This window comes from Stegastes partitus, unplaced genomic scaffold (genome assembly GCF_000690725.1).
Source record: "Stegastes partitus isolate 25-593 unplaced genomic scaffold, Stegastes_partitus-1.0.2 Scaffold68, whole genome shotgun sequence".
NCBI lineage: Eukaryota > Metazoa > Chordata > Actinopteri > Pomacentridae > Stegastes > Stegastes partitus.
The window spans coordinates 721152-747354 of record NW_007577799.1 but is presented as its reverse complement, the minus strand read 5'-3'; the positions used below and the strand labels follow the sequence as shown (position 1 = coordinate 747354).

Sequence of the window (26203 nt, the reverse complement as noted above, 5' to 3'; positions counted from 1 at the left end):
AAAAAAACATTATAAATAAGGCATCATCTCTTCTCTGTTAAACTGTATATATAAAAAAAAACGTACTCCTTGTAGTGACACACAATAATACTAGTTATTGCTTTCTACCAGAGTGCAAAAGTTCTTTCCAGTGAGAAAGCAGCTTGATAGTCCACTTGAAAGAGCCGTGTTATACCAAATATGTGTCTTACAACAACCACTTTGTTTTCCAGTTGGGCAGATGTTGTGAGGATACAATATTATGCTATATTCCTACTTTAGATACAGTAAAACACACTTCTCAATCTTGATGAGGGTGGCATGTGATACAGTGTAGTGGTCTGGGTCACCTCAGCTTCTATTGGCCCATCTAATGAATGTTTGACTGAGAGTATGTTTCACTGGCCTATTGTTTGGCTGTGTAAACATCCAGTAATTGCGCTGTGCAACGGGGGAATAGTGCCACCGGGCTGAAAATTACTGATCAGCAAATGCGGGATAATAGCTGTGTGAATATGTGTGTATTTTTGCCTCTTAGTAGATATGAGAGCGTCTGTTCAAATGCTATATGCAAGGGTGTGTGCTGGTGTGGGTACGTCTCCGTGTGCGTCGCCCGATGTTTATGTGCATGTGAGTTCACATCTTTGCTCAACTGCACTGTGTGTATAAATTCAATAGGCTGTGTATGTGCACGTGTGCGCACCCTTCTCTGGGCGTGGAGATAAATGAACACCTGTCTGTCAGCTTAATGCCCTATTCGATTAGGCCTCCGATTCTGTGTGTTCAGCTAATTGCAAGGACTAGTGCCGGCGTTTGTGTTTTCCTTACCCCGGCAAATCGGTCCATGGCCCTGCACATTAATGTTCCCCTTCACCAGCCCCACCCATACCAGCCTCACAAAAACCATACACACACTCAGACTTTCTTAGGTGACATTTTCCAGCATTTTAATTTCTAAGCATCCAGAGCAAGTTTTTCAAAGGTCAGAGTTGAAGCTCAGCCATCGTAAACTGCTGTAAATAGGTGACTTATTTGGCCATTAGAGCAGCTCAATGGGCAGTGGAAGAATAGAGCGAACCAGAAGAAACGCTCAAACATGAAAAGCACCCTGTCCCCACTGTGTTTTAATTCTCCTTAGAATTTAATGCTTTTCTCCTACTGACTCAGGACCTGTACAAGAATTATAGATGAAGTGCACTTTAAAAATCATTAAGAAATGTTTTACTGATTTAACAGCTATGAAGGGCAATGCATTTAAGACCTTGTCAAAAGAATGTTGGCCTTTTTCCCCATTAAACTCAGTGAAGAATCATAATTATTTTGCTATCAGCTTTAATGTCTTTTCATTACTGATTGTAGCAGCATTGGTCCTCACACTGATCAGTGCAGGAAACTCGTATTTTAACATCCATTTCTTTACTTAAAATCAACAAAGCAATGCAATATAATGTCTAATATATGCCATCTAGAGCAGTACATAACAGTATTTCACAATATTTTTAATGCAAAATATATTTTCTCAGCTCTATTTGAGTTTGCTAATGACAAACAGTCCATTCATCACCAGGTCTTTTCCCACTATCATCTGTAACTCCGTTCTGTGTTAGTCAGTCTCATTCAGCACCTCTCATTCTTCTCACTCAGTCCTTTGTTCACTTTTATTCAACCTCCTGAGTCTCCTATTCCCAGCTGGAAGATGCCATAGAGAGAGTGTATTGATTTTTTTTTTTTTCCCTCTTCCTCTGTATGGTTGCTGCATGGAACAGTGAAAAAAAAACTCCAGACACAGTGAGGGAGAAACAGGGGTGGTGGTATGTGCAGAAAGGAGGAAAAAAAACAGTCACATGGGGCCTGAAGTGAAGAACTGGGGAAGAGAGGCTATCTACTCTTCTTCTTTCCATCCCATTCATCACTTCTCTCCTTTGCGCTCTCTGCGTTTCATTTTCTTCTCTCATCTGCTTTTCTTCTCTGATTTCCTTCTTTTTTTTATGATTTACCTTGAGTGTGGAATTAACAGCTCACTTTTCTATTTCCATGGAGAGAGGTGATCTGTGATTACCAGAGTCATTTCCATTTGGCCATCAGTAACTGAGGAGCGGTAGGTAAGGAGGGAGGAGGGCGGTGACAGATGATGAGGTGTTTTCATTGTAGCTGACTCACCACAGATTTTTCTCTGCTGTTTATTTCTGGACGGGCTTCATCCCAGGCTCTGTACACCCATCTCTATATATCAGTTTGTCTGTCCTGCTATGACGAGCATCACCGTCTTTCTCTTCCCCCGACTTTTCATTGATCACCTTGACTCTGGCTTTTGTTTGGTTCTTCCAGTGGCAGCAGCAGAGCGAAGGAGAAGGGCACAGGCCAAACACACAATATTGCTAAAGGCCATAAGGGCCGACGCAATACAGAAAATTCGATACAGCCGATAGTGAAGTCATTTGTCAAATTCTTTGTCAAATATGTAACAACTTGTAAAGTCACAATAGATTAATTCTGTTTCTTTTTACACAAGTTAAACCTAATATCTATAATTATTTCATTTGCCACTTACTTAGCAGACTGAAACTGATGCTGTGTTTTTGTTAATAAAAATATAGCATAAATCCAGTAGTATTTTGCATTTATATTTAATTTGCAATTGTTAACATATGCTAACAGGTGAAACATGTATGTTGAACTTATAAAATGTTCAATCTAAATGGCAACACAGGTGTTTTTTTTTTTATTATTATTTATTTAATTTCTCTGCATCTTAAAGAAGAATAAGGTACATGAGGTTAAGGAATGGTTAAAGTTAGATCACAGTCATGGATAATTTATTTTTTTCAATGACTCAGAAGATTGGACATGGACTCTGCAGCTCTCCGTTGATGTATGAAAATGTCCACAGTATCTTCCCTATTCTCAGTGAAAGTAACCTGAGCTGCATTATGTTTCTATCAAAATGTTGAACGCTATTAATTAGCAACATTTAAATGCAATTAGTATCAGCGACATGTTGTAGTGTTCCTCCTGTGGTTGCATTTTGATATTCTGCTGACATACATTAAGATCATTATTCTTAGCTGGATCCAGATGAGATGGAAAAATAAATGTTGTACTGTTTACATTTGATTAAAACTCTGATTCTCTCATTTATCAAGGTAACATAATTAAGGTTTACACCTTAAATTCTTGCCTATGTTTGCCAGCACCACCTTGTGCGATTTAGACTAATACCACCTCTTTGGCTGTGTTCCAAGTAGAAACTGAACTTTCAAGCATTTGTCAGTAAGACACATCAACAGGGTTGGTGATTTGCCCTGGATAGCATCTTAATGAAGTAGCACTTATAATTAAAACAGACCTGACATTACACTTAGAGTCAGTGTTTGTGCATTTTCACCTGCATGTTGTTCTGGCTGCTGTTTATCTGTGAAATTGCTAAAGTCTTTTCTTATTGACTTTACCTTCACTAATGCACTCAACCTGAGGATGCACAGAGGAGGAGCATTTGCATGCACACATGCATACACTGTGAACAGGTGCACAGAGGATCTGATGTGTGAACACAACAGCACACTCAAGGTAGAGTTCTGCATTGAGGACACTGAGAGAGATTACACTGAGAAATGTACTCATATGCCAACGTAGACTTAGGCATGTGTTCTTCTTTCCCCCACTCCCTGAGCTTATCAACAGTCAAAGTGAGATTTGGCAGAAACACTGTATTGGGGGGGGAGAGGATGCATTTAGCAGGAGTTAAAAAGGAAGGCAAAAATAATACTTTAATAACCAGTATGGATATCTATTCTCAAAGCCAAGCTCTCATTAAGGTCCTCCAGAATAACAGAAGAAAAACTCTTCTTCCAGCTTTTTTCTCTCCATGCTCTCCTTCCAAGATTGCCCTTTTCTCTTTTCTCTCTGCCTTCCCTCCGTCTTAACGCAGTGATGAAGATTGATGCTCAGGTCTTAATTAGCATCTGCTTTGGTATGCACACTGCCATTCTGTCCATTCCTGACCCTCCAATCAGTTAAGAGACATGACAGGCCTTGTCCAATCAGATTAAGGCCAGTGGGACAGGCTTCCTGTGTGGAGCTGTCACTCCAGATGCATTGTGGGGCACTGCTGATGGATGCGATTCGGGCTAGGAGACCCAAATCACTCGGTTTTCAGGACTGTGTGTACCATCGTGCACTGTTTGGATGCAAAGCTGGAGAATGAGATCACAGTGTCTTGTAAATGTTTTTGAATAGTTTGATGTGATATCTGGTTAATCCATCTTCATTTAAGGTCCAGGTTGAATTTACAACATCTTACGGATGCATTTCAGTGTTGCAAGCAGCAGAAATAGACCTAACTGTGGATCTGTTGAGAGCACTTGAATGTATTTTCACCCCACCTTCAGTCTTGTTCTACGAAGACGAACAACATTTTTTAACGGAAACAATAAAACCAATCTTACGGTAGTCGACAGGGGCAAATGATGCACATATGCACAAATGAGCTGCATATACATAGATGCGTTGCATAAACAGAAATGCACTGCAAAAACAAAATGCTGCATATCCAGTCAAACAACGGAAGTGCCACAGGCCTCTAGGGGCAGTAGTGAGCTTTTCACCTGAGAGGCAGACAACGGAGAGCGAGACAAGTAATGTTAGTTGAAGACAAAGCTGTATGACAAGGTATGTATTCTCTCATCTCCATGGATAAACATAGAAAACAGAGAGAACACAGGGAGAGTAAAACACCACTTCAGCACCCATATAATCACAGTGACTGAAAAGCTAATGACTTAAAAACTGCCCCTAGAGGCCTGTGGCACTTCCGTTGTGTGACTGGATATGCAGTGTTTTCCTTTTTGCATTTGTTTTGTCAGCCACTGTCCTATCTGTGTGAAGATTAGCATAATTAAACGCAGAACTCCACTATTTTGTGTGTGTTTAGACTGTGATTAGATGACCTTTGTCTTCTCGCGGTATGCGTGCACACATGTGTCTTCGTGTTGGCGCTAACAGGGGTTGTGACGGGGTAGCAGCCAACCGTCTTATGAGACCTGGACATGAAAAGAGTGAGCGAGGAAGGGAAGTTTTATGTAAACAAAGAAAAATCTGTGATAGTTCTTGCATTTTTATTTTCATGTGTTTTACTTTTCTATCACATTTTGCCTCCCTCAGTGTGTGTGTGTGTGTGTGTCTGTGCGTGCGTGCATCAAAGCCTCACCATCACACAGCAGTCTTTTCCTCTGTCCCAGTTATATCACTCTGTCTCTGCCTCCACCCTCTCCCCCCACCAACCCCCTTGCCACCTGCCTTTTTTCTCAGTATGTCAGACTGCTCGCCTGCCATACCTAGTGTTTCCATTGAAAGTATTTTGCTGCATCACGCCTCCGCTCGCCTCAAGAAATGGCAAAGTAACCCGTCTAACCAGGATCGCGGAGCTCTGTGCTGCAGCAGCACCACCTAATTTATTCTCATACCCACCGGTGTGTCCTATCAACAACACATAGCTCAGGTATGAAAAAGCCAAGTCAACAAATTGTCACGCCTGGCGTTTATTGCCACACGAGGCACAAAACCATAAAGCAACATCAAGAATATGGCACAGAAGCGGAAGCATATTGTGGTGCAGATTCCTCAAAAGCTGCGTGAGCATTTAGTTTGAATCCCGCAGTTTTGTTGGCACTGCCACTTTGATCAGTTTTCCCTTTTACAGGCTGTTTTCCTCTCTGTTTGCATCCTGCTGTTTCACATCACTGGCATGTCGCCTGGCGGTGCGTCTACCAGGGCTATAGCTCTCATTAGCACCTGTGTTGACATGACTGGCATCTCATCTGAAGGTTTTTTTTTTTTGTTTTCTTTCCCCCCTCTCCTGTCAGCCTCTTCTTGCCTGTTGTGCCCACAGTTGCCCCCGAATGCTGTGTCTTTTGGTTTTTTCTTTTTTTTTTCCGCCTTAACTTTCTTTCCTCATTCTCATTCTCCCTCTGTGTCTCACTGGCTCCCTCTTTCTTCCCTCTGCTCTGTTTCTCTCCCTCTCTCTCTCTCTCCCTACCAGGGGTTTTTAATTAATGGCGAGCCATGATGCTTATCTTATCAGCAGATCACTCTGCTTTCTATTAACTACACTGACAGAGCTGGGGGGGCTGCAGGGGATGGATGGCACACACACATACAGGCATGCACATCAGCACATCGTCTGTTACACTGAAGTACAGACACACATGAATATGAATACACTTGCAAGTGCACACACACACACACACACACACACACACACACAGACACACACATGCACTCAAATACACACAGACAGGTACTAACAGGCACAGAGGCAATTGTGTCCACATAAATACACATCATGATCCTATCTTAATCTCGCCACACACCCATACACACACATAAACAAACAAACTGCCCTGATGGTATCTGGCTGTGTGATTTAAGGAACGCTGTTTGAGGGTCTCTCCTCCTAAATCCCCTAAATGCCTTGGGAATCCCTCCCTCTTCCTCCCTCTCTCTATCTCTCCTCTACCTCCCTCCTTCAGTCCTGCTTTCTGGCTGAATGAACACTTATCATTCGGCAGATAAAGAGCTGTCCACGCTGGAGCTTGCTTTATCTTTGAGAGCCATGTTTACTCCCTGTGAATGCTCTGCTTTTTCACAGATGTTTCATAGACGCATTCGCTTGATCCAACAAAGATGAGAGCAGCTGTGTCGAGCCTTCATTTTCTGCTGCTGTGCAAAAAAAAAGAAAAGAAAAAAAAAAAAAAGAAAAGTTCGGATGAACATACATACACACGATCCTTTGCCCTCTTCAATTTTAACTCCCCAGGCAGGTCAATTATCCCATATTTACCACATTTTCATGTTCGGGCCGGCCGAGCTAAGAGGCAAAATAAATCAGTTCGGTTTTCACGATAGCTTGATGGGGATTACAGTGAGCCGCATTTTGCCACAGAACAGGAAGCATGAAGGCAGAAACAACAAAATCAATCCACAAACACAGGGATCGATGGAAGGCGCAAAATTTCAACATAGGTTTTTGGCAGATCACATGGAGAGTTGACAGTTTTCTGAAAGCGCTGAGAGAAAGAGAGAGAGAGGACATAGCAGTAAAACAGTTTACATAGTGGTTATTGAAGAAAATATTACAGTAGATTGTGGCGACACACACTCGTGCACGCGTGTGCACTCGCAGTCGCCCACACTTTCTCACACACTCATAATTTCCTCATTTGGAGAACCATAGCAAAACAATTATCAGCAGGGGATAATACAATAAAGGAGACCATTTCCTGGTTATTACCAAGGGACAAAACATTTATTTCACTTTGTCCACTGTGTTCATAGGAGTGTAAACTTCTAATGGTAGAAAGTATGAAACATAACTCACACCGCTCACGCTGCAGACAGTATGCAGGCAGCACTAACGCTGTGCTGTGCAGTTCTTTAGACTGTTTGTCTCCTTTTATTTTCAAGCTTCCTTGTTCTTATTGTACTGAAATCCTCTTTATTTGTGTTACCTCATGTTGTGTTTCACCACATCAGTATAAAGTTGCAGCTAAACTGAAGTCCTTTAGCTTGCCCTTCAATATATTAATCTCTAGCATCCTTGTATGTGTCAGCCACTTCTTAAGGGTGTTTGAAGTGTCTTTGTCAGGCATGGTTGCCACTGTTATACTTATGAACACAGCTGTTTATGAACTCTCTATGTGTTGAAGTAGCTGGCTAAGAAGAGTTGAAGAGTCACTGTGCTATTCAAGGAAAATCCAACCCCTTTTCTACTATACTACAATACATACACTGTTTGTGTCAGGTTTTTCCCCATTTATTTCTGAAAGTGTTCACAGATGCCAACAGCTTAACCTATGGCCTCATCTTTACCTGCTCTCATTCCCTGCGCCTGTGATGGATGGAAAATAACAATGTTTTGGCAAATTGGGCATTCAGCGAGTGATTTGCATCATTTCTGTCCCACTGTGTTGCTTAGCTTCTAAAGCTCTTTCCCTTAAGAGATTTTTTTTATTTATTTTTTGGTTGAAAACAGAACAAAGTGGATTCTGACATTTAAATCTCTCGCTTTCATTCATACGATGCCTTTTTATGTGTCTGTTTGTCTTTCTCTGTGTAGCCGTGGAAGTTAATGGTTGAGTGTCTTTAGCTGTGGGTATGTTGAGAGGAGTGATTTTATTGGACTACTTTCAGGTAATCTCTTGAGTTTCAGCGAGATGCTTTGTTAACGTGCCGAAGGAATCAAAGAGTCTCTATCTGTCTGTCTCTCTGCAGAGAGTTTGGGTGGAGGGATCCGGAGCTGCCAGAGGTGATCCAGATGTTACAGCACCAGTTCCCATCGGTGCAGTCCAACGCTGCAGCTTACCTACAGCATCTCTGCTTCGGAGACAACAAGATCAAAGCTGAGGTTTGTATCTGTGTGTGTGTGTGTGTGTGTGTGTGTGTGTGTGTGAGTGTTTCGTGTTGAGTTTTGATTAAAATCACTGTTGCAAAGAAGAGAGCGATTGTAACTTGGATAATAAAACCAGTCAAAATGTGTGTATAAGGAACAGAGTGAATACTTTCCGATGAGTTGCTGTCAAAACAATTCGTAGAAAAGCTTTTGAGTAATAATGCATTAATTCACCGGCTCCACACTGATGTTCTGCATGATGAAGTTCGCCGTAATCTCCGTCCTTAAGCTGTGCCTTCTACTGAGTTGTCTCTGTAGAGGCAATAAAGTTCAATTAGTCCCAAAGCAGCAAGTTTGTCTCTCAAAAGCAATTTTGTAGGGAAGCCCCTTTGAAACACTCTAATAAACCCTTTAATAAAGCTACTGGTACGCTAAGACAATGGCAGTGGCACACGCAGATGCAATCGCATTCAGACTTGCAGATCCTTTTTTCTCTTTCTTCAATTGCCCCTGGAGACGCACACATGTACCCCTCCCCACCCTGCATTACCTCAGAATCAATTTACCAGTACATGCGAGCGAGGGGCATTGACATTTTTTTTCTATATGAAATTAATTTCAGCAGAGACAGTCAATAGCTGCTACTGCAACCTCATTGACGAGTGATGCCACAATTGCTACAATACTCATTCACACGCAAACGCCAAGGAATGCGCACCAGCACAGTGTGTGCAGGTATGCAAATGGACATAAATCACGACCCTACAAATTCAATATGCAAACTGTAAAAAAGAAAAAAGAAAAAAAAGAAAAAAAATTAATATTAACTATCTGCAAATGAAAGGCAATTAGACATGTAAACAAAAAGACAAGGCTAATTTTCATTCACATCGATCCACTTACCCACCCACACACACACATATACAAATAAAATATATGCAATCACACGTACATACAAAAACATCACACTTCATTCCGCTCCCTCTCCATCATCCGCGTGGCAATGAAAGAAACCAAAGTGTTCGTGTCTTTTGTAATGGGTGTAATTATTGCCTGAATGGAGGTGTCCAGCGATAATGAAAATAACTGTGCCTTGACAGTAGATGCTTTGGCGCGCCTTCATCAGCCTGCAAGACGCTGCTAAACACTATTTACACCAAAAGAGATATCAGCTGGTCAAATTGAACACTTGAGATCACATCAAACAAAGGTGCAGGTATACACAGTGTTTGCCCCGCATACGTGCACAAATTGCCACATGTGAATAATGAGCGCGACAACAATGCGACAGCTGTATCATGATGCAATGAGGCACACATAGAAATGTGCCTTCAGCCGTGTTTCTGAAACCGTCTTTAATGAAAAACAAACTTGACTGACGATCGAGAAGCCAAATATGGGAATGATTCGTATGTTGAGGGAAGATATTGCAAAACTCTTCGAAAAACGACTTTATAGTAAATAAGAATAGAATTTATTCTGAAACCTTGTTTACCGTGAAACAGAGCAATTAACCCCTGACTGCTGCCAGCGTGCTTACTTTTTTTTGATTTTCTTTTGTTGTTCTTGTCATATTCAGAAGTGAAAATATTTCTACCGCTTTCGTGACTTTTTTTTTTTCTAAAGTGTTTCAAAGAGCCTTTTATCGTATTATATTTTGTCCTCCTCAGATGCTGTAATTCATATGTGAATTTCTGCTATAGAGCCGCCTTATTCATGATGGAGCGCTTGTTGGAACATCTTGATGTGCACTGGTGGCTTTTTCTTTCTTTTTTTTTCCTCGCACCTTCATTTATAGCTGACGGCATTCATTTCATTTCAATCAAAATAATGTTGAAATGAATTTTCAGATTAGAATAAAGACACATTTCATGGCTCCATAAGAGAGTCTGTTAATTGGCATTGGTTTGGTTGTACTATTAATGCTTCTTCTGCTTGCATGCTAAAGGTAATAAAATTGTCGCTTTTGTGCAGCGAACCTCTTGACTTGTCTTCAAGGTTGTGACAGAACTACTTTTTTTTTTTCATCGTAGCAGTTGAGGATTTGAAAATGTGTATATGCTTGTCTTTGTTCCTTTACAAAAGCTACATACGCTTCGACTCCAACTGCTATCAGCGGGCAAAAAAATACCCAACTGTCTTGTTAATCACTAGAGGACCAGTAGGAGAGTTTACTATTTCCACTTCAACCCAGTTACAGAAACAGTTTCTTCTTGTAATTATTCAGAGGAAACACCATCGTTTTCACAAGCCTTCAATGGTGACCAAGCTTCTATTGAATACAAAGATTAGAAAAATGATTTGTTTTTTAACCCTATAAAACCTATAAAAAGTAATTTCTGGACATTTTTTTTTTCTTTGCTCCTGTCACATTTTTACTCCTTGCGGGTATATTTTTCACTGCAATATGAAGTCCAGCACCTCTGTAGATAGAGTACAACTATGACTAACAGGGAACATAAAACTGGACATACTGGAACATAAACTGGTGACTCTACATACTATAGAGATTTTTAGTGATTTTAAAGAAATCACAATTTTAAGCTTAAGTTTCGCTAAGTTTCCAGATGAAACGGCATGTCACAGACAAGGAGTTCAAGGACCTTTTGAAAGTTGAAAACCTGTCAGTCCTTATGTTTTCACAGCTTCCTTGATAACTGGTTTCATTTTTGCAAAGATATCCTGCGTTTCAATGCTGTTGGTGTGTTTTGGAGTTCAGAGGATAGGGTTTAGCTTTTTGTGGTTAAATGCATATTTAGTTCTGTAAAGAAATTTAAATTCTTGTACTTATTTTGCATCCATCTCTTTCATCATGTGAAATTGTGCATCAAATGTACAACGCTGTCTACATGAGGCATATGTGGGATGTCATACAACCTCCTTGCATTCTCCGATATCGCATGTTAACAAAGTGGTGCTTTAGTGACTAACTTGTGCAGGGTGTGAAATGTTTGTGCTCATTTGGAGGATTGCCTGTTTTAAAAATGACCTGACAGCAGTCGTTGAATATGTATTCCACTGGCAGCTAAGGTGACATGTTATTTTCTTTTGCCCAAACTTGGCAGAATACTTTTGTAAAGGACAAGGAGTTCCTCTGCGCATATAAAAATGGTTCCTTTTTAGGGGTCATGTGACCAGCAGCATCACTTCTCCATCCTATTTTAGTTTCACAGCTTCGGGTGTTAAGAAAATATCTTGGTTTTTAGGTACCCTCTAAACACTCAGACAATCACGGCTTTAATGGTTGTTCATCACATTCATTATTTACCAATCAATGCCTCTTCATTACCAAATCAGAGATGCTATTTAAAAGTGTGACAGCTACTCTTACGAAATAATAATTACCACAAAATCGAACTGAATCATGGTCATCTTGGTGAAGTGTGGCAGGTGATTTAAGACATTACTTAGCAATACTAAAGCACTCCCTCTATTAATAGAATAGCGACCAGTCACCTTAAAATTTATTGTTCTTCAAATCTGATATCTTCCTGTAATAAGTTGTGATTTCATTACATCACTTCATGCGCTGTACTTTCAACTCTTGTAGCTATTCTGTAAAAGAAACTATAAATCAAAGCTTTAATTGGCTTATTGCTTCATAAAATAGATCAATGAAAGGCTACGGCAGCTACTGTCATTTTTAATGATCAAATCACAGAGTTATTGAATGTTATTATTTAAAAAAGTACTTGGTTCTTGTATCTACATGCAAGGGGATTCAAGGTTTAACATACATTATAGATGTAGATGCTATAGCAGAGATAATATGTGATGAGCACTGATCAAAAGGCCTTTTACTTATTTGCAGTCAGCTTGACAGTACATAGATGACAAGGGACACATTGATCAGCTAAACACAGCCACAGCGTGGCTGCTATTCATCGCTAAAGAGATACACTGTAGGGGCAAAGAGACGGAGAGAGATGAGAACAAAAACAACATCAAAAGGGAGAGCAGAAAAACGTCAAGAAAAACAAAAGAATATTGCTTTCTGTTATCTTAGGTCAGGTAACAAGAGTGCCGTCTGTGGCGTTGGGAAGTGTCAAGAAGGATGATTAAGGCAGCAGTTTGTCTCTGGATGGATGGCATTTGTGTGTGTACATTTGCTTGTTTCGACGCAGGTGTGTGCATTTGAGTATAAAAGTGAAGATGTGACAGTGTGAGAATATGTACTTCTGCTTTCTGCCGTTACATATGCTCCTGTCGAAACAGATGCACTGAAAGAACAAAAAAGAAAGAGAGAGTGTGTGGGCTCCCGTGTGTGTGTGTGTGTGTGTGGGTGTGTGTGGCAGGGCTGATGGAAGTGTGGCTGCAGCCTAGGCCACAGAGACAGCTTGGCAAATTCATCTTCAGTATCATTTATAGCTGCTCTACACACATACAGTACACTTCACACACACACATACATAGAAGCCCCCCGCAATATACCGCACACACACACACACACAACCGTCAACATTGTAGCTCATGCATCCCCCTTTAGGTGCGCCAAAACGAAACACACGGTGTCACACTAAAGTTCAGTTACATCAGTAATTCATTTTGGGTAGCAGCCATGTCGATATCCATTTATCCAACAGACCGGTTGAAGGGGGAGGAATGTTCCCCCTGACTCTGTGTCATTTGTCTCCCTCAAACCCCCCACCCCCTCTCTCCGTCAAACATATCGGTTTTGTTTCTTTCTACATAGATTCCTTATATTACTCGGTTCCTCCCCCACTTTGTTTTGGTATCAGCTACCTTTATTTGTCCTCCTCCCACTTTTTTTTATGATTTTCACTTTATTTTTTTACACTAATTCAACTTCATTATACGGAGCAGCATAAACACATTGATCTTACAGGGGCTCCAGATTGTTAGAGTGAAAGTATAATCTCACTGTTCCCACAAAAACCAAGTAGAAGATAAAACCAAAAAAATAAATAAATAACTATCTGGTTTTAGATGTTTAGGCCTTGACTGCAAAAGCTGCAAATATGAGTTCAACAGACATCAGTGTGAAAGACGGCGTATGATTCATCGAAGATACTGCAAACACAGTGTGTCCTCCCATCCCTCTGTGTGCATATGTAGTCCACCCTGATCACGTTTTGAGTGTTGTAGCAGAAGTATTTTTTTTTCACATTGGCAATTATGTAAGTGTTGCACCACCACTGGCAGCAATATGCTGAAGTGTGGCTCATTTATGAGCTTTTATTGAAAATACTTTAATCACATTTTTATTTTTTAGCTTAAACTGGCCTGTTTTAGTGATCCATCAGTGAAGGATCATTTAAGCCTCAGGATTTTACTATCCTCCACTTAACTTTTAGAAACTGCGTTTGATTTGTTCTTTTTTGTGTAGCGGTGTAGAGTACAAAGTTTTACTTACTTATCCATTACTTTCCACTCTGTTTCCTCCATTACTGAGCTTAAAAAAGTTAGAAATGCCCTTCTTTATGAATGTTCATACGTCAGTATTACATTTATGTGGACCGCCTACTTTACAACACACACACACACACACACACACACATATGTGGACTGTTGAGCGCTACAAAGAGGAGTGGGGTTTGTGTTTCCTTTGCTGTTTACTCTTCTAGTGGAAGGTTTTCCCAGCTGTAAGTCTTACTGTTGATAATTCTGCAAGAATTAGCTGTGTCCCTGCCTCTGAACAATATTAGGTAACCAGAGGTTAATGCCTTGTTCGGCCCAGTTTAGAATACTCCAGAGGGAAATGTTAGCCTAGGGCCAGGAACTCAATTAGCTCAAGGTTGAAAGGCTCTAAAACGCAGTTAGCCCTTGGCTAAGTGTCAGGTAAAAACAAAAGCCTTTGCATGTGTAGATGCCTGCGTGTGTGTGTGGACATGCACAAAAGGTTGAAAGATGTGTTACATCTTCACTCCGTCGCCACACTCACATGCAAGCAGTAAACTGTCTGCACGCTGCTAATGATTAGTGTTGATGTTCCATATGTGGTGACTCATACACGCTTGGTAAGCTTCACATGCCACCGTCCCAGGTATGTGTCACACGTGTATCCCGCTACCAGCTTTTATGCCGGCAGCACCTCTGATTCCCACAATCCCAGCTGTCACCAGTGCTAACTGTTACCAAGGCAATGCTGTCGCTATGGGTTACCAAAAGCCGTGGCCGCCACGGAACAGCGAGAGACAAAGACAAATCAATCTGCGCTTCTAATCTTCTTTACATGGAATAGAGGAATAGGCGTAGTGGTATTGGCAAGCCTTGTAGGTAGCTCAGAGGCAATACAAAGTAATAGCACTATGGCTTTCATGGAATAACAGATTAACTGTGACACAAACATAAAGAGGGAGAGGGGAGAGGTGCAGAGATCAGCACAGGAGAAAGGGAAGGGGAACTGAGGGAGGAGGAGAGGAGCAGAGGTGAGGACTGGAGGGCATAAGAGGGACAGCAAATCAGGCTGAGGAAATTGTGTGGCCAATCGAGCAAGGTTAGTTTGCCATTCATTGCATTCCTTAATCCATTTTAATTGAATAGATAAGCAAAGTCATTTTGCTCGATAAACTCCTGCTGTGTCATGAAACACCTCCATCCTTTTCTACCCCACGTCACTCTCTCGTGCTCTCTTTTCCTCCCTTCACCCTCATTCTCTTTCTCACTTAAGTTTTTGCTATGAAGAAGTCAAACTTAAGTTCACGTCACCTTCAAACCAGTCTTCAACCTAGTCATGTCAAAAGTTTGAGTTCCAGAGATATTCACAGAAATGGACCTTGAAGTCCTTTCATGGAACCTAATTGTTGCTGTCAACCACTTTGTATGGTGAAGTCCATCCACCTGGCGCTGCACAATGAAACAGAATTATGTTCTGTGCTTAATGTGCCAAAACTGGAGGAGACTGTGCAGAAAAATCAAAGGGTTTCAAGAAATTTGATGACGCAGTTAGCTGTGAAAAACTTTGAGTTATATGGCTGAGTAAGTCTATCAGTTGCAGTACTTCAGAGATTAAATAAAAGTGGAAGCGTAAGAGACATGCTCTCTCTCATTCTGTCTGACACACCAGTTGCTCTGTCCATGTTCCTACTAGTCTCCTGGTGATCGCAGCAGCCTGTTTCTAGTGATTAGTACTTCAACCCTGTCGACTGGACCAAACATGGGCTGATTTAAGCTCTTTGGCCCCCTGAGGGCTGATGAAGATCCCTGCAGTGGAGGAGCGATGTGGGAGGGTTTAAAAAGCACAAGCATAGGGAGAAAACAATATGTGTAGCACCATAGTGCGATGGCAATATGTGTAGCACCATGGGGGGGAGGCATTACGTGTAACGCCACAATGCCCTCATTGTGATCCCTACTGGGCTAATAGGGCTGACTGCCTCACCCTCTTAACAAATGAGGATATAATCATAAATCAGCACTGAGTGGCTTTTTTATTTCTCCTATTTCATATGTGTATGTGTCTTTTTTTTTTGTATTTACATAACCAGGACAAAATAGATTCACACAGCATAACTAAGAAGCTGGTTACAGACTTACCCAGTGGTTTGGGGTCAGAGAGAAAGAGCACCCAACTATTCAAAATTCCTCCACTTTATCCTCCTGTGCCTGCTTTTTGGTGGCAGATATAGGCTGAAAACAAGTCAAAGCCGAAGACACGGCATGTAGGAAGACACATTATGTGCATGAATGAAGGATGAACAATAGTCACTGAGTCTGCTGAGTGTGCCGTGACAGAATGTTGGCACTTTTCTTGACAACAATTCTTGAGTTTTCTGGGTAGTTCTACTCGCTACACCTTATTTAACCCATAATTTTGATAATGTTCCAATGTTTGCTCTTTTATTAATTTGGTTTTTGTCATTTTGTTTCACTTCATTCATTCATATTTGAATCACTGACCAAATTTGATATATGGTTGATGATTTAAAGTCTGGAATCAAGTTTTCTACTTGTGCTGATAAAGGCCTTTTACAAAACCCTGTAAGTCCAGTGTATCATTATCCTCTGATCATATGTTAACCCTATTCAGGACTTTCATGTTGCCATACGTAGAAGGTCTTTCAGGGTCCACTGGAAATATTTGTTGGTATTCATTATAGACATTTATACAATGTTAAATACATTTTCTGATAAGTTGACGTATTTTTGATTCCACATACATGACAAATGTCCCTCTTTTTATACTAAAAGAGAAAATAAAATCTTTAAAAATAAAATAAAAAACAATACCTGTCACCCAAACCAAATGGCCTGGGGTCCAAAAGATCCCAAACGTCCTAAATAGGCTTAAAAGTGCATAGTGAGATGGTGTGGTGTGCTAATCTCCGTACTCAATAATATTATGGGAACTAGCTTTTAAATCATATCGTCAAAGGAGCAGAGGATTAAATGGTGCTTTAAAAGGTGTGTTCTGGTCTTCACAACAAAATTAAAGCACCATTTTTGAATATCAATATCTTTATATTAATACTCTATAGTACAGCTTTATATTCAAAGCTGGAATTTAATTAATTAAATTAATTTAAAAAATTATGTTATATTATTCATTTTTTTGCTACAAAAGTTTTAACCATCTTCATCATCAAGATCTTTTGACTTTTAACATCCATGAATACCTCTTTGGCTTTGAAGTAAAATCTAGGTTTCTGCTGTGATATAATTTAAATTATATGAATGTAAATGTTTACATTGCTTTTTATTGCATAAAGCACACACTAATTTGCTCGATTATTAAATAATGTTACTTCAAAACATTTACCGGTAGTTGCCTAAAAAGTAGTTTTGCCTCTCACCTATTTTTTTTTTTTCATTTAGCAGATTTCCAAAAAAACATAAGCATGATCACGCAAAGAAGTGTAAACCAGACAGCTGTAAAAAAAAATTAAAAATAAATAAATAAATAAAGAATGACAGGCAAAGAATTAAGAAGAAAGAAACGGACACGTGAAAATAGGAGATGATGAAGCAGAGCAGGACACAGATACTACAGCAGAAATGCACAAGAGAGACCAAAAAAATATTGTATTTTAATTAGATTATATGCTTTCCCCCTCTTGCCTCATCAGCATAATTGTCATTTTTCTGAAAGCACAGTCATTAGCTGCGTCATTATATGTTTGGGTTGTTAATCTGATTGGCAGGACTGACAGATACTAAAGATTAGACACACACACTAACACATGCTACATACAGCACACACTACCCACAACGACAAATTAGCCAAGCATTGACTAACAACATTGTGTTTCATAGCTATAACAATCATTTCTGTGTCAGCTTTAGAGAATAATAGTGACTTTATAAAGCATTTGAGCGTGAATGCTCATTGACGTGAGTGTCCGAAACTTATTACTTATTGATGGGAAGATTTTTTACATTTGTTTGCTACATATTATTAATTTGAGGGGGAAGCATAAGTGATTTTCATTGATTCAGTTTCTTTGATTCTCAGATCCGCAGACAGGGAGGCATCCAGCTGCTGGTTGACCTGCTCGATCACAGGATGAGCGAGGTCCACCGCAGTGCCTGCGGCGCCTTGAGGAACCTGGTGTATGGCAAGGCCAACGACGAGAACAAAGTGACCCTGAAGAACTGTGGGGGAATTCCTGCCTTGGTCCGTCTGCTGAGGAAGACTGGAGATGTGGAAATCAGAGAGCTGGTCACAGGTACGCTGTCTGTAGAAAACATATACTTCACTTTACAGCACGTATATGAGCAGGAGTATATCTGTAAGGCCTCAGGAGAGGTCATAGTGGTATGTATGTGTGTGCATATGTAATATCGTGTTATATGGATGTGTGGATTGGATAAAAAATATGAAGTGAAGTGTAAAAAAAAAAGATCTCTTTTCTCTCTTTTAGTTTTGTTAAATTTTTAAATCTAATTGTGGTTAAACTTCATACTGACTGATTTTAGTAGACTACAGTTTGACTGTTCTTCTGAGTCATTTTAATTATGTAGATTCAGTCAGTCCTGAACATTACATTTTCTAGTACACACACATACATAGGAAGCACACACTGCTGTGGAAACAGACGCGTACTTTTACATTGGGAATCGTGTATTCCAGTCTCATTTGGCCTTGACGGCGCCAGTTCAGCTGGGTGACTTTACTTCTCGGGGAATTTATACATTCAACTGTCACTGAACAAGTATTCTTCAGAAAGGGTTACTATTCACACACTAGAAACCAAGGCTGTTCATCTTGAGCTTCTTCAGATGTCAAACAATTCAGCGTTCACCTGAATGACATTTAATATTCAATCACAGTTCTCTGCTGCAGAATAATAGGACTCAAAGGCATGATTTCAAGAAAGAATGCAGAGGAGGCAGCCAATGATGTTTGTGAACATCATTTATCCTTAGAGGATTTTTTTTGTAGTTGTTGTTATGTGTCCTGACTTTTTATGTTTTGTTGTTTTAGTGTGACTTTTGTTTTCACATATTTTTTTCAGATGGTTAAGTTGTAATGCAGGATCAGTTTCTAAAGGTGATTTTTGAGCTTGTGTAAGCGTGCAGTTACAAAAATCTGAAGGTGCCCACCTCGCATTTAAGTCCCTACTGGCAAGTGTGGTGTTTCACAGTTGTTGGTCAGTCTTGTTTTAACCTTGAGGGCATGAACAGTACAAGTTACCCTCTGCAGTCGAAACACACGCACCACACTGCAGCGGCACACAAGCCCACGCACACAAACTTCTAAATGCATATACACTCACGCAAACACACTTACAAATACGCGTAGGCAAAAGATGTATAGATTAAATTTTAACACCCACACGCATTACATGGGCTGATATAATTTTATCTTCATTTCTCCTGAAATATTTTTTGCAATATGCCTCCCACTAAGAATTTAATATTCTAGAAGAGGAGTAGAAAATACCAGCACAGCACCGCATCCCTCTTTGCTTAACAAAGACACACAGATGCGCACACTCACACACATACACTGCATCAAGTAAATATGTAATCTCACTGTGCAGCTGCAGTTATTTTCCAGCATGACATTGGTTCTAAAGCCTCGGGACAGGTAATACTGATGAACCACAGTGCGCATGTCTCCGTGTGTGAAATGTGTTTGCGCGTATGTGCTCAAGGGTTTAGTCTGTAAAGGTGTAAAATCTTTGATACTAATGAAATTCAGCAATTAATAATCTACGGTTAAGACACACACACACACAGCTGGCAGCTAGGCTAAAATAGGAGCTGGCGATGATTAATACCAAGTGCATGAGCTGCGAACCGTGATGGGTGGTGACCCGAACGCCAGCAGTTCTCTCTGGCAGGTTCGGAGCATCAACAGCGGCTCATAGTCTCTTTTTCTTTTCTTCTCTCCTCTACCTATATGTTGCTCCTGCTCCTTTTCACACCTTTTATTTTGTTTTCTTTATCCGTGTGCCTGACGGTGTTGCATGTGATTCAGTGTCTCACATCACACTGAGCTCGACCGTGTGTTGCTGCGCTTGTATCATCATTGTTTCTCTGTCTTTGCCCTCTTTGTTACACCAGGTTAGTCCTGAGATAAGACAGAAATGTTCAGGCTCATACAAGAGGATTGGACATTTCCAAAGATAAAGTACAAGCACACTCTTTCACTCATGCACGCAGACACAATTTCGAACACACAAAATGCACAACACCACACGGAACACCTGCCCACATTCGCCGAGATAAAGTCGGCGGGGGCCTCTCATGTTCAATTTAACCTCTGACCCCATTGTTCCTCTGCGGCACACGAACCTCATCTTCAAGCATCCATCCTTGGATGCATTCCCATAGCTCACCCGCTCTCTGAGGGGAAGGGGACCTGGCGGATCACAACAATGGCAGCTAGTGAGCCAGCATGAGTTTTCGCCTATCCCTTTACAAACCTTCTCACATATTGATAACAGCTCACAGGAGAATGGCAGAGGGGCGAGAAAAATGAAGCCTGCAGGAGAGGAAGGAAGGAAGTGTTATATTTTTTAAATCTTTTCACCGCTATTAGCACTGCTGTAACTAGTTGCACGGAGGCAGGAGATACAGCTTGACAGGGAGAGACAATTAAAGATATGCAGGTGCACGGAGAAGTGAGAAATTTTGAGCAGAAACAGGAAAGATTAAAAGATGCAGGCTTTTACCTCCTCTCCATAGGCAAACTACTGATTCTGTATGTTGAAATATAGTTGGCAGAGAGGGAGTGAGGACAGAAGTGAGCAACAAATGGGAGAATGAGCATTTGTATGAAAAGGAAAGGAAGGAGGCCTGACTAAATAAGGGAAGGAAGGAAGACGGTAGGAAAGGAAAACAGCAAGGAGGTGACTAGGTGACTTAAATCCAGCGGCGAATGTTAGTTTATCTAATCATTTCTGTCCACTCCTGATGTTTTGTAAAGCAAGGTTTGCTTTTATTCTAGACAAAAAACTAAAAATGTGCATCAGTCGAAATTCATAAAAAGGTAGTTTTGCGATTACATGTCAGTAATGACAGTTTGCCTATTGGACGGCCTGCCACCTTAAAGAATATCACTAAATTGCTGAAGATCAAAAACACAGCTCGGGGATGAACTGTGTGCATTTGTGAGGCGGTCTGTAAGCAGATTAACAAATGAATTAAATGTACCGCAAGTCATACTGGATCATATTTTGAGCCCTGACTTTTTATAAATAGTCATCTTACACAAACAGACACACACTGTGAAATTCGAGCTTCCCCTCTCCCTTTCCCTGACTCTTCCTGTCTTTGCCCTTCTCTGTCTGGCTCTATCCTGCTGCTGGCACAGTGATTCAGTGTCATGCATGACTCTACACTGTTGTCTGTTTACTCTGGTAACTCCACATTTTAAACGCTTTCATGCCAGCGCAACCATATTTTGAAGTCTATCTTCATTCGCCTCGTGGAACACCCTGCTGGTGCTGTAATTCGCCACTCAAAACTGTTGCGTAATTACTCAGTAATTCGATTAGGTTTGTGTTGTAAGTGGGGTTTTTTTTCTGTCACAAAAGGAGGGAATGAGCACAATCAGTTCATTCTGTGAATGTTGTTTTGCGCTGCATTGACCCTTGACACAATTTTGCCAATTCAATGCATTTTCTTTTCCAAATACCTGCATCCAGTTTGCTGCAGTTATCTAACACTTAGGGGGAATATTTAACTCTCAATGTTCTAAAATTAACTGTGGAATAAAGCTTGTAATTGAACAGAACCAGACAAGATACATGGAACAAAAAATAGTTTAGAGTTTGAAACAAGTGGTAGCAGAGAAAAGAGAAAAGCAAAGTCAGACAAAAGACAGGTCTCCAGACAGCTTATTTTAAACGTTGCAAAAACAGAGATTTGAACTTGAAAGATAATTGGCAGAGTTTCGTGTCCAAGCCAGAAAACTGAACAGAATTTTTTTGAACTAACATTCTTGTCTTCAGTCATCTGTAGTGCAGGTGCTGTTGCATATAACCTCTAACTGCTTTGGACTATAGCTGTAATGGGCATGTACCAGATGAGTTGGCGTGAACGCATCTTCCTGAGGTCAGTGTCGCAAAACACAGTAACAATATGTTAAAACAAAATAAAAATAAAAAGCGCTAATGAGCACTGTTGTGTTTGAGCAAGACGGCACTGGATCTAGTTCTCTGCCAAATTATATTTTGCTAAAAATCTGAGCTTCAGTCGGTGGCTAAATGATGTGAAAGCAAGCAATGGCAGTGACGAGCAGAGGTTTATCAGGGATACCAACAGACACCGTCCTCAATTGCTGGACTGAAAAACAGCGGTTGAGTCATATCAAATCAGCCTCCTCATTACCGCATCTGTGTTGTCAGCTTCATCAAAGCGCTTCCCTCTTTTCTCTGTGACTGGGGAATCTGTTCAGGTCCGGAGAAAATGAGGCAGGGCATATGTTTTCTTGGTGACCGGAAAAACCTTCCCTCAACAATTTACCCTATCTGTACGTCAGTCCTGAAGTTTAAATTTAGACAAGCTTTATTGGCTTCCTGGGTCTCAGCGTGAGGTAGATAGGATGGAGTCAAGGCTTCCGGGCCTGTCAGTCAAAGTCCAGTCGATGCAGAGGCTTTGGGTGTCAATAGGAGATGCTATCCTTACTCATGGGCTCACCTTGGTGCAGTGGACCATGGCGTAATTCAGCTGCTGCTCTGAAATGGTTGTTGAGCTGAGAAGCAACTGCAGAAAAAAAAAAGAAACAAAAACAAAAACTGCATGTGTGCAAGCCTTCTCAGTTTGTAATGATTAATAGTTAAGATTCAAGCGTCCTTTGCCCCTTAACTTTATGTGGTATTTACATTGTTGACTTCTCTCATCTGCTAGACATATCCAACTGGCTGTTGTTGGAAATACAGTCAGAAATGGTAGCAGTAGTCTTAAGCAATATTTGTTGCTTTAAAACTGTTTGCAGTGTTATATTGCACTGCTCCAGCAAGCACTCATTTCCTCAAGTCCCTGTTAGAGTGAGAATAGAGGACTGAGTGTCAAATCATAACACAAGAAAGCTGCATGTGTACTGAAGTGACCAACAAACCGGCCACGCTACAGTGTACTGCCGTCCTTTCACGGGCTGTAGCTCGTTTTCTGTTCCGTTACTTCGAGGCATGAAGCACTTTTCCGCGTAGATGTCCAAATCTCCATGCCCCATATGCTGTTGTAAAATTGTTAGTGTCCTGCAGAAATTTCACTGCGGTATTTTCACTGTGGGAGCCCCTGGTGGAAATGAAACCTCCAATACTGGCAGGGGCGGTTTACCCACAATACAGGATTTTTACCTTGCGCTGACAGATGTTTTCCACAAACCCACTGCCGCAATGAAAGTTGTCCGACCCTGGGGTCAAGTCAGCAATTGTTAACCTGCTGTCACCCAAAATGTGTTCCAAAAGCTGTCTTTTTTTTCCTTATTTTTCTCATTCACAGTTTTTTGAAGACACTGGCTGTGCAATTTGTCGTCTCCAGCTTTTACTCATCACCGGGTTCTGACCCAGCGGCTAACTAATTCACATTGAGCCGCACAGATGAAGGCTGTTTAATAAAACATCGCCACTTGAGGCCTATCAGGTCTCACTCTCCCCTTACAAGTCACACTCTCATTTATTCATGAATTCATGCAATCATCTTCCCCTTTTCCCCAAACCACCCAGCTCCTAGGAAACTGTCCGTCAAAACGTCTGTGGGGAACTGGTCAGAGGAGGGAGCGAAAAGAGATAAAGACAAGAAGAGAGAAAGGAAGAAAACATGCTCAGGCCTCCAGTATGATGTCATTGTCTGCTGGTCACCTGATGTTATACCCGTAAGGACGCTGGGTTTAGCGAAGCATCACCGATCTATGTTTCTAGAGCAGGCGAGTGTGTGGGAGTGCGAGTGGTTGTGTGTGTCAGCCTTGAATTTGCTGAATATTGGACGATGGCTGACACAATGTCCTTGCCCCAGAAAAATTGAGTAGTCTTTGTGTTTTTTCTTCCTTCTTGTTTGTCTCCAAAGAAGAACATGTACAGCATCGTTGGTGTGTTGCGTATGTTTATATTTGTTCCGATTTTTTTTGTTTTTTTTGGCTAGAGACCCAAAGAAAGGCAGCTGAGAGAGGGTTTTTTTTTTTGTTTTTTTGTTTTTTTTTCCGCCAGGCGGCAGACAGCTTCTTGTCAGCTCATCAGAGACAACACTGTTTTAACGTGATTGCAATCATACGCCGACAACACTCACCACTTGAAAAAAAAAAAACGGACCGGCACAGACAGAAAGACAAAAAAAAAAAAAGGAGAGATGTTTGAAAGCACTGAGGTTTATAAGTGAAGTGTTTTGCCCAACATGTCTTCATCCTTTGCTGAAGGGCCACAGAGTGTATCTGCATGTGTGGATATTTGAGCTTTTCTCTCTGTTTAAATGGAGCCTGTGCGAGCAGATAGAGAGACACTGAAAGGAAAGGCTTGAGATGTGAAACAAGAGGCTTATTAGTGAAAGTGAAGGGAAATGCTGCACACACATATACAGCTTCAGTACAAGCACTTGATTGCTGCCAAACAGCACACAAGGTCATTTTGTTATTATCACTCTTCTCGTCCTCTCAAGCTTTCTCTCTCGCACAAACACATTCCCTTTCATTCTGTCTCTCGCCTTCATTTTTTTCATCTCAACTTTTCTCAAACTTACATTTTATTTGTCTCCCTGTTTTAATCTGCATAGTTTTATACTTATTTTTTAAAAAAATAATATGAATCATCTCTGCTCTTTTACTCATTAATATTCTCCAACTTCTTCTTTTCACCGTTTCTTTCCCACAATTAAATCTGGTTAATTGTTTAGTTTCCGCAGATTTGCCTTTTAAAATAGCAGTCGTGTCTGATATTTGTAAATGAATTTGGCTATGGCTACTTTAATTAAGAGCTGCTCATTTACATTGGTATGTTTTTCTTGAGTCTGAAAATTGCTTTTTTGTTCCTCCTTCTGTGATTTCTGTTATTTTTCAGCTCTATGTTGTTTCTCCTATTGTCCTTCTCTGCTTTTTTCTTGGCCTGGTTTTCTCCCCATCCCTTTGTCTGAAATTGTCATTATGGCTGACACTAGTGCAGTATAGTGTGAGACATCAAGACTGGCATTGCTTTTGGGAAATGCAAAACTGGCTGCTAGTCAACGCTCTGTGCCTCCGCCGCAGTTTGTGTGCAGTGTTTCGGTGAAGCGGGGCTTAATTCATAGCCATAGATCAAAAACAGAATGCTGGCGCTCACTAATAAATAGTCATCTTGTTTATTGTGGGACAACAACAAACGCATTTCAGCGTCACTGATGGCGGCTTAGAGCGGTTTGACTGTTTATTAGAGAGTGTCGACATTCCCTCTTTTGATTCTGGTCACGACCGTGCACCCGATACATTTTTTAAGATTTGCAGTGGAGTGCACCGCCGCGCTTTACAATATTCAAGTCCTATCCATTACTGGTGACACATCTTGTCCTGGCCCTTTTCAACATTTCCATCTTTTTCATATATCTAAGTTTTCTTTTTTTCTTTGGTCTCGTATATGCTTCACATAAGTGCACAGCTTAGAATTTTATTGCTTTTATATATAAATTTTTTCACCGTTTACTAGCCCCTTAACACAAGCGATCAGAGGTCAGGTTTAGCTACAGCGACGCCAGCAATACTTTTTCAGTATTGCTGGAATTTTAGATAACAGACAGTATTCATAAAGTTGGGTTTCACTGAGATTCAATCTGACAAAATCTGAGCAAAGTGGGATTGTGTATCTCAGGTTATTTACATATTTCAGCCCACCTTTATGAAAATATTCTGTGGTGTATGAAGTACAGCACGTCATGAGTTTGGTCCGTATTCCATTTGTGTGCTGTGCAAATGAATGACATCTGTCACCTGGGACCTGAAACATCTCGAGTCTGACGCCAAATACATGAGAGACAGTGACCTTCAGCGCCACAGCTATTTGAATGTTTGTCATATTTAAAGGTATTAGATTTGACTTCTGTTGTCTCAATCTGTTCCGATCTCCCTAAACCGTCACTCAGCTCCTCCAGTACCTTCTCATTATTTGTTTTATTTTGGTCTTTCATCCCTGTCATTCTGTTTCTACCTTATTGTTTGTTTGCCTCTGGCTGTCTCAGTTGGGATGATCAGTGGAATCACAAGAGACTAACTAAAAGATTTAGTATGCAAAAGTGTCGATGAAGCCTGCATGTGTGTGTGTGTGTGTGTGTGTGTGTGTGTGTGTGTGTCCCATGTGCATGAATGTGTCACAGCTGACCAACAAGGCTAGTGGTGTCACCCGTCTGTGAAGAGGCATCTGGTATTCCATCTGACAAGCAGAAGAAAAAAATGTGTGTGTGTGTGTGTGTGTGTGTTTGTGTGTGTTTGTGTGTGTGTGCGCGCATGCGTGCGTATTTGTGTACCAA

The 26203-nt window shown here is 40.8% G+C and overlaps 1 protein-coding gene across 3 annotated transcripts in view; it reads left to right on the top strand.

Annotated features, from left to right (window-relative positions):
• Nucleotides 1–26203, top strand: part of ctnnd2a (catenin (cadherin-associated protein), delta 2a) — a 272067-nt gene that overhangs the window by 176056 nt on the left and 69808 nt on the right. For all 3 annotated transcript variants that reach the window (XM_008276295.1, XM_008276293.1, XM_008276294.1), the window contains 2 exons: nucleotides 8248–8380; nucleotides 17778–17991. In XM_008276295.1, coding sequence (XP_008274517.1) covers nucleotides 8248–8380; nucleotides 17778–17991 — 347 coding nt within the window. The remainder of the gene's footprint in view (nucleotides 1–8247; nucleotides 8381–17777; nucleotides 17992–26203) is intronic.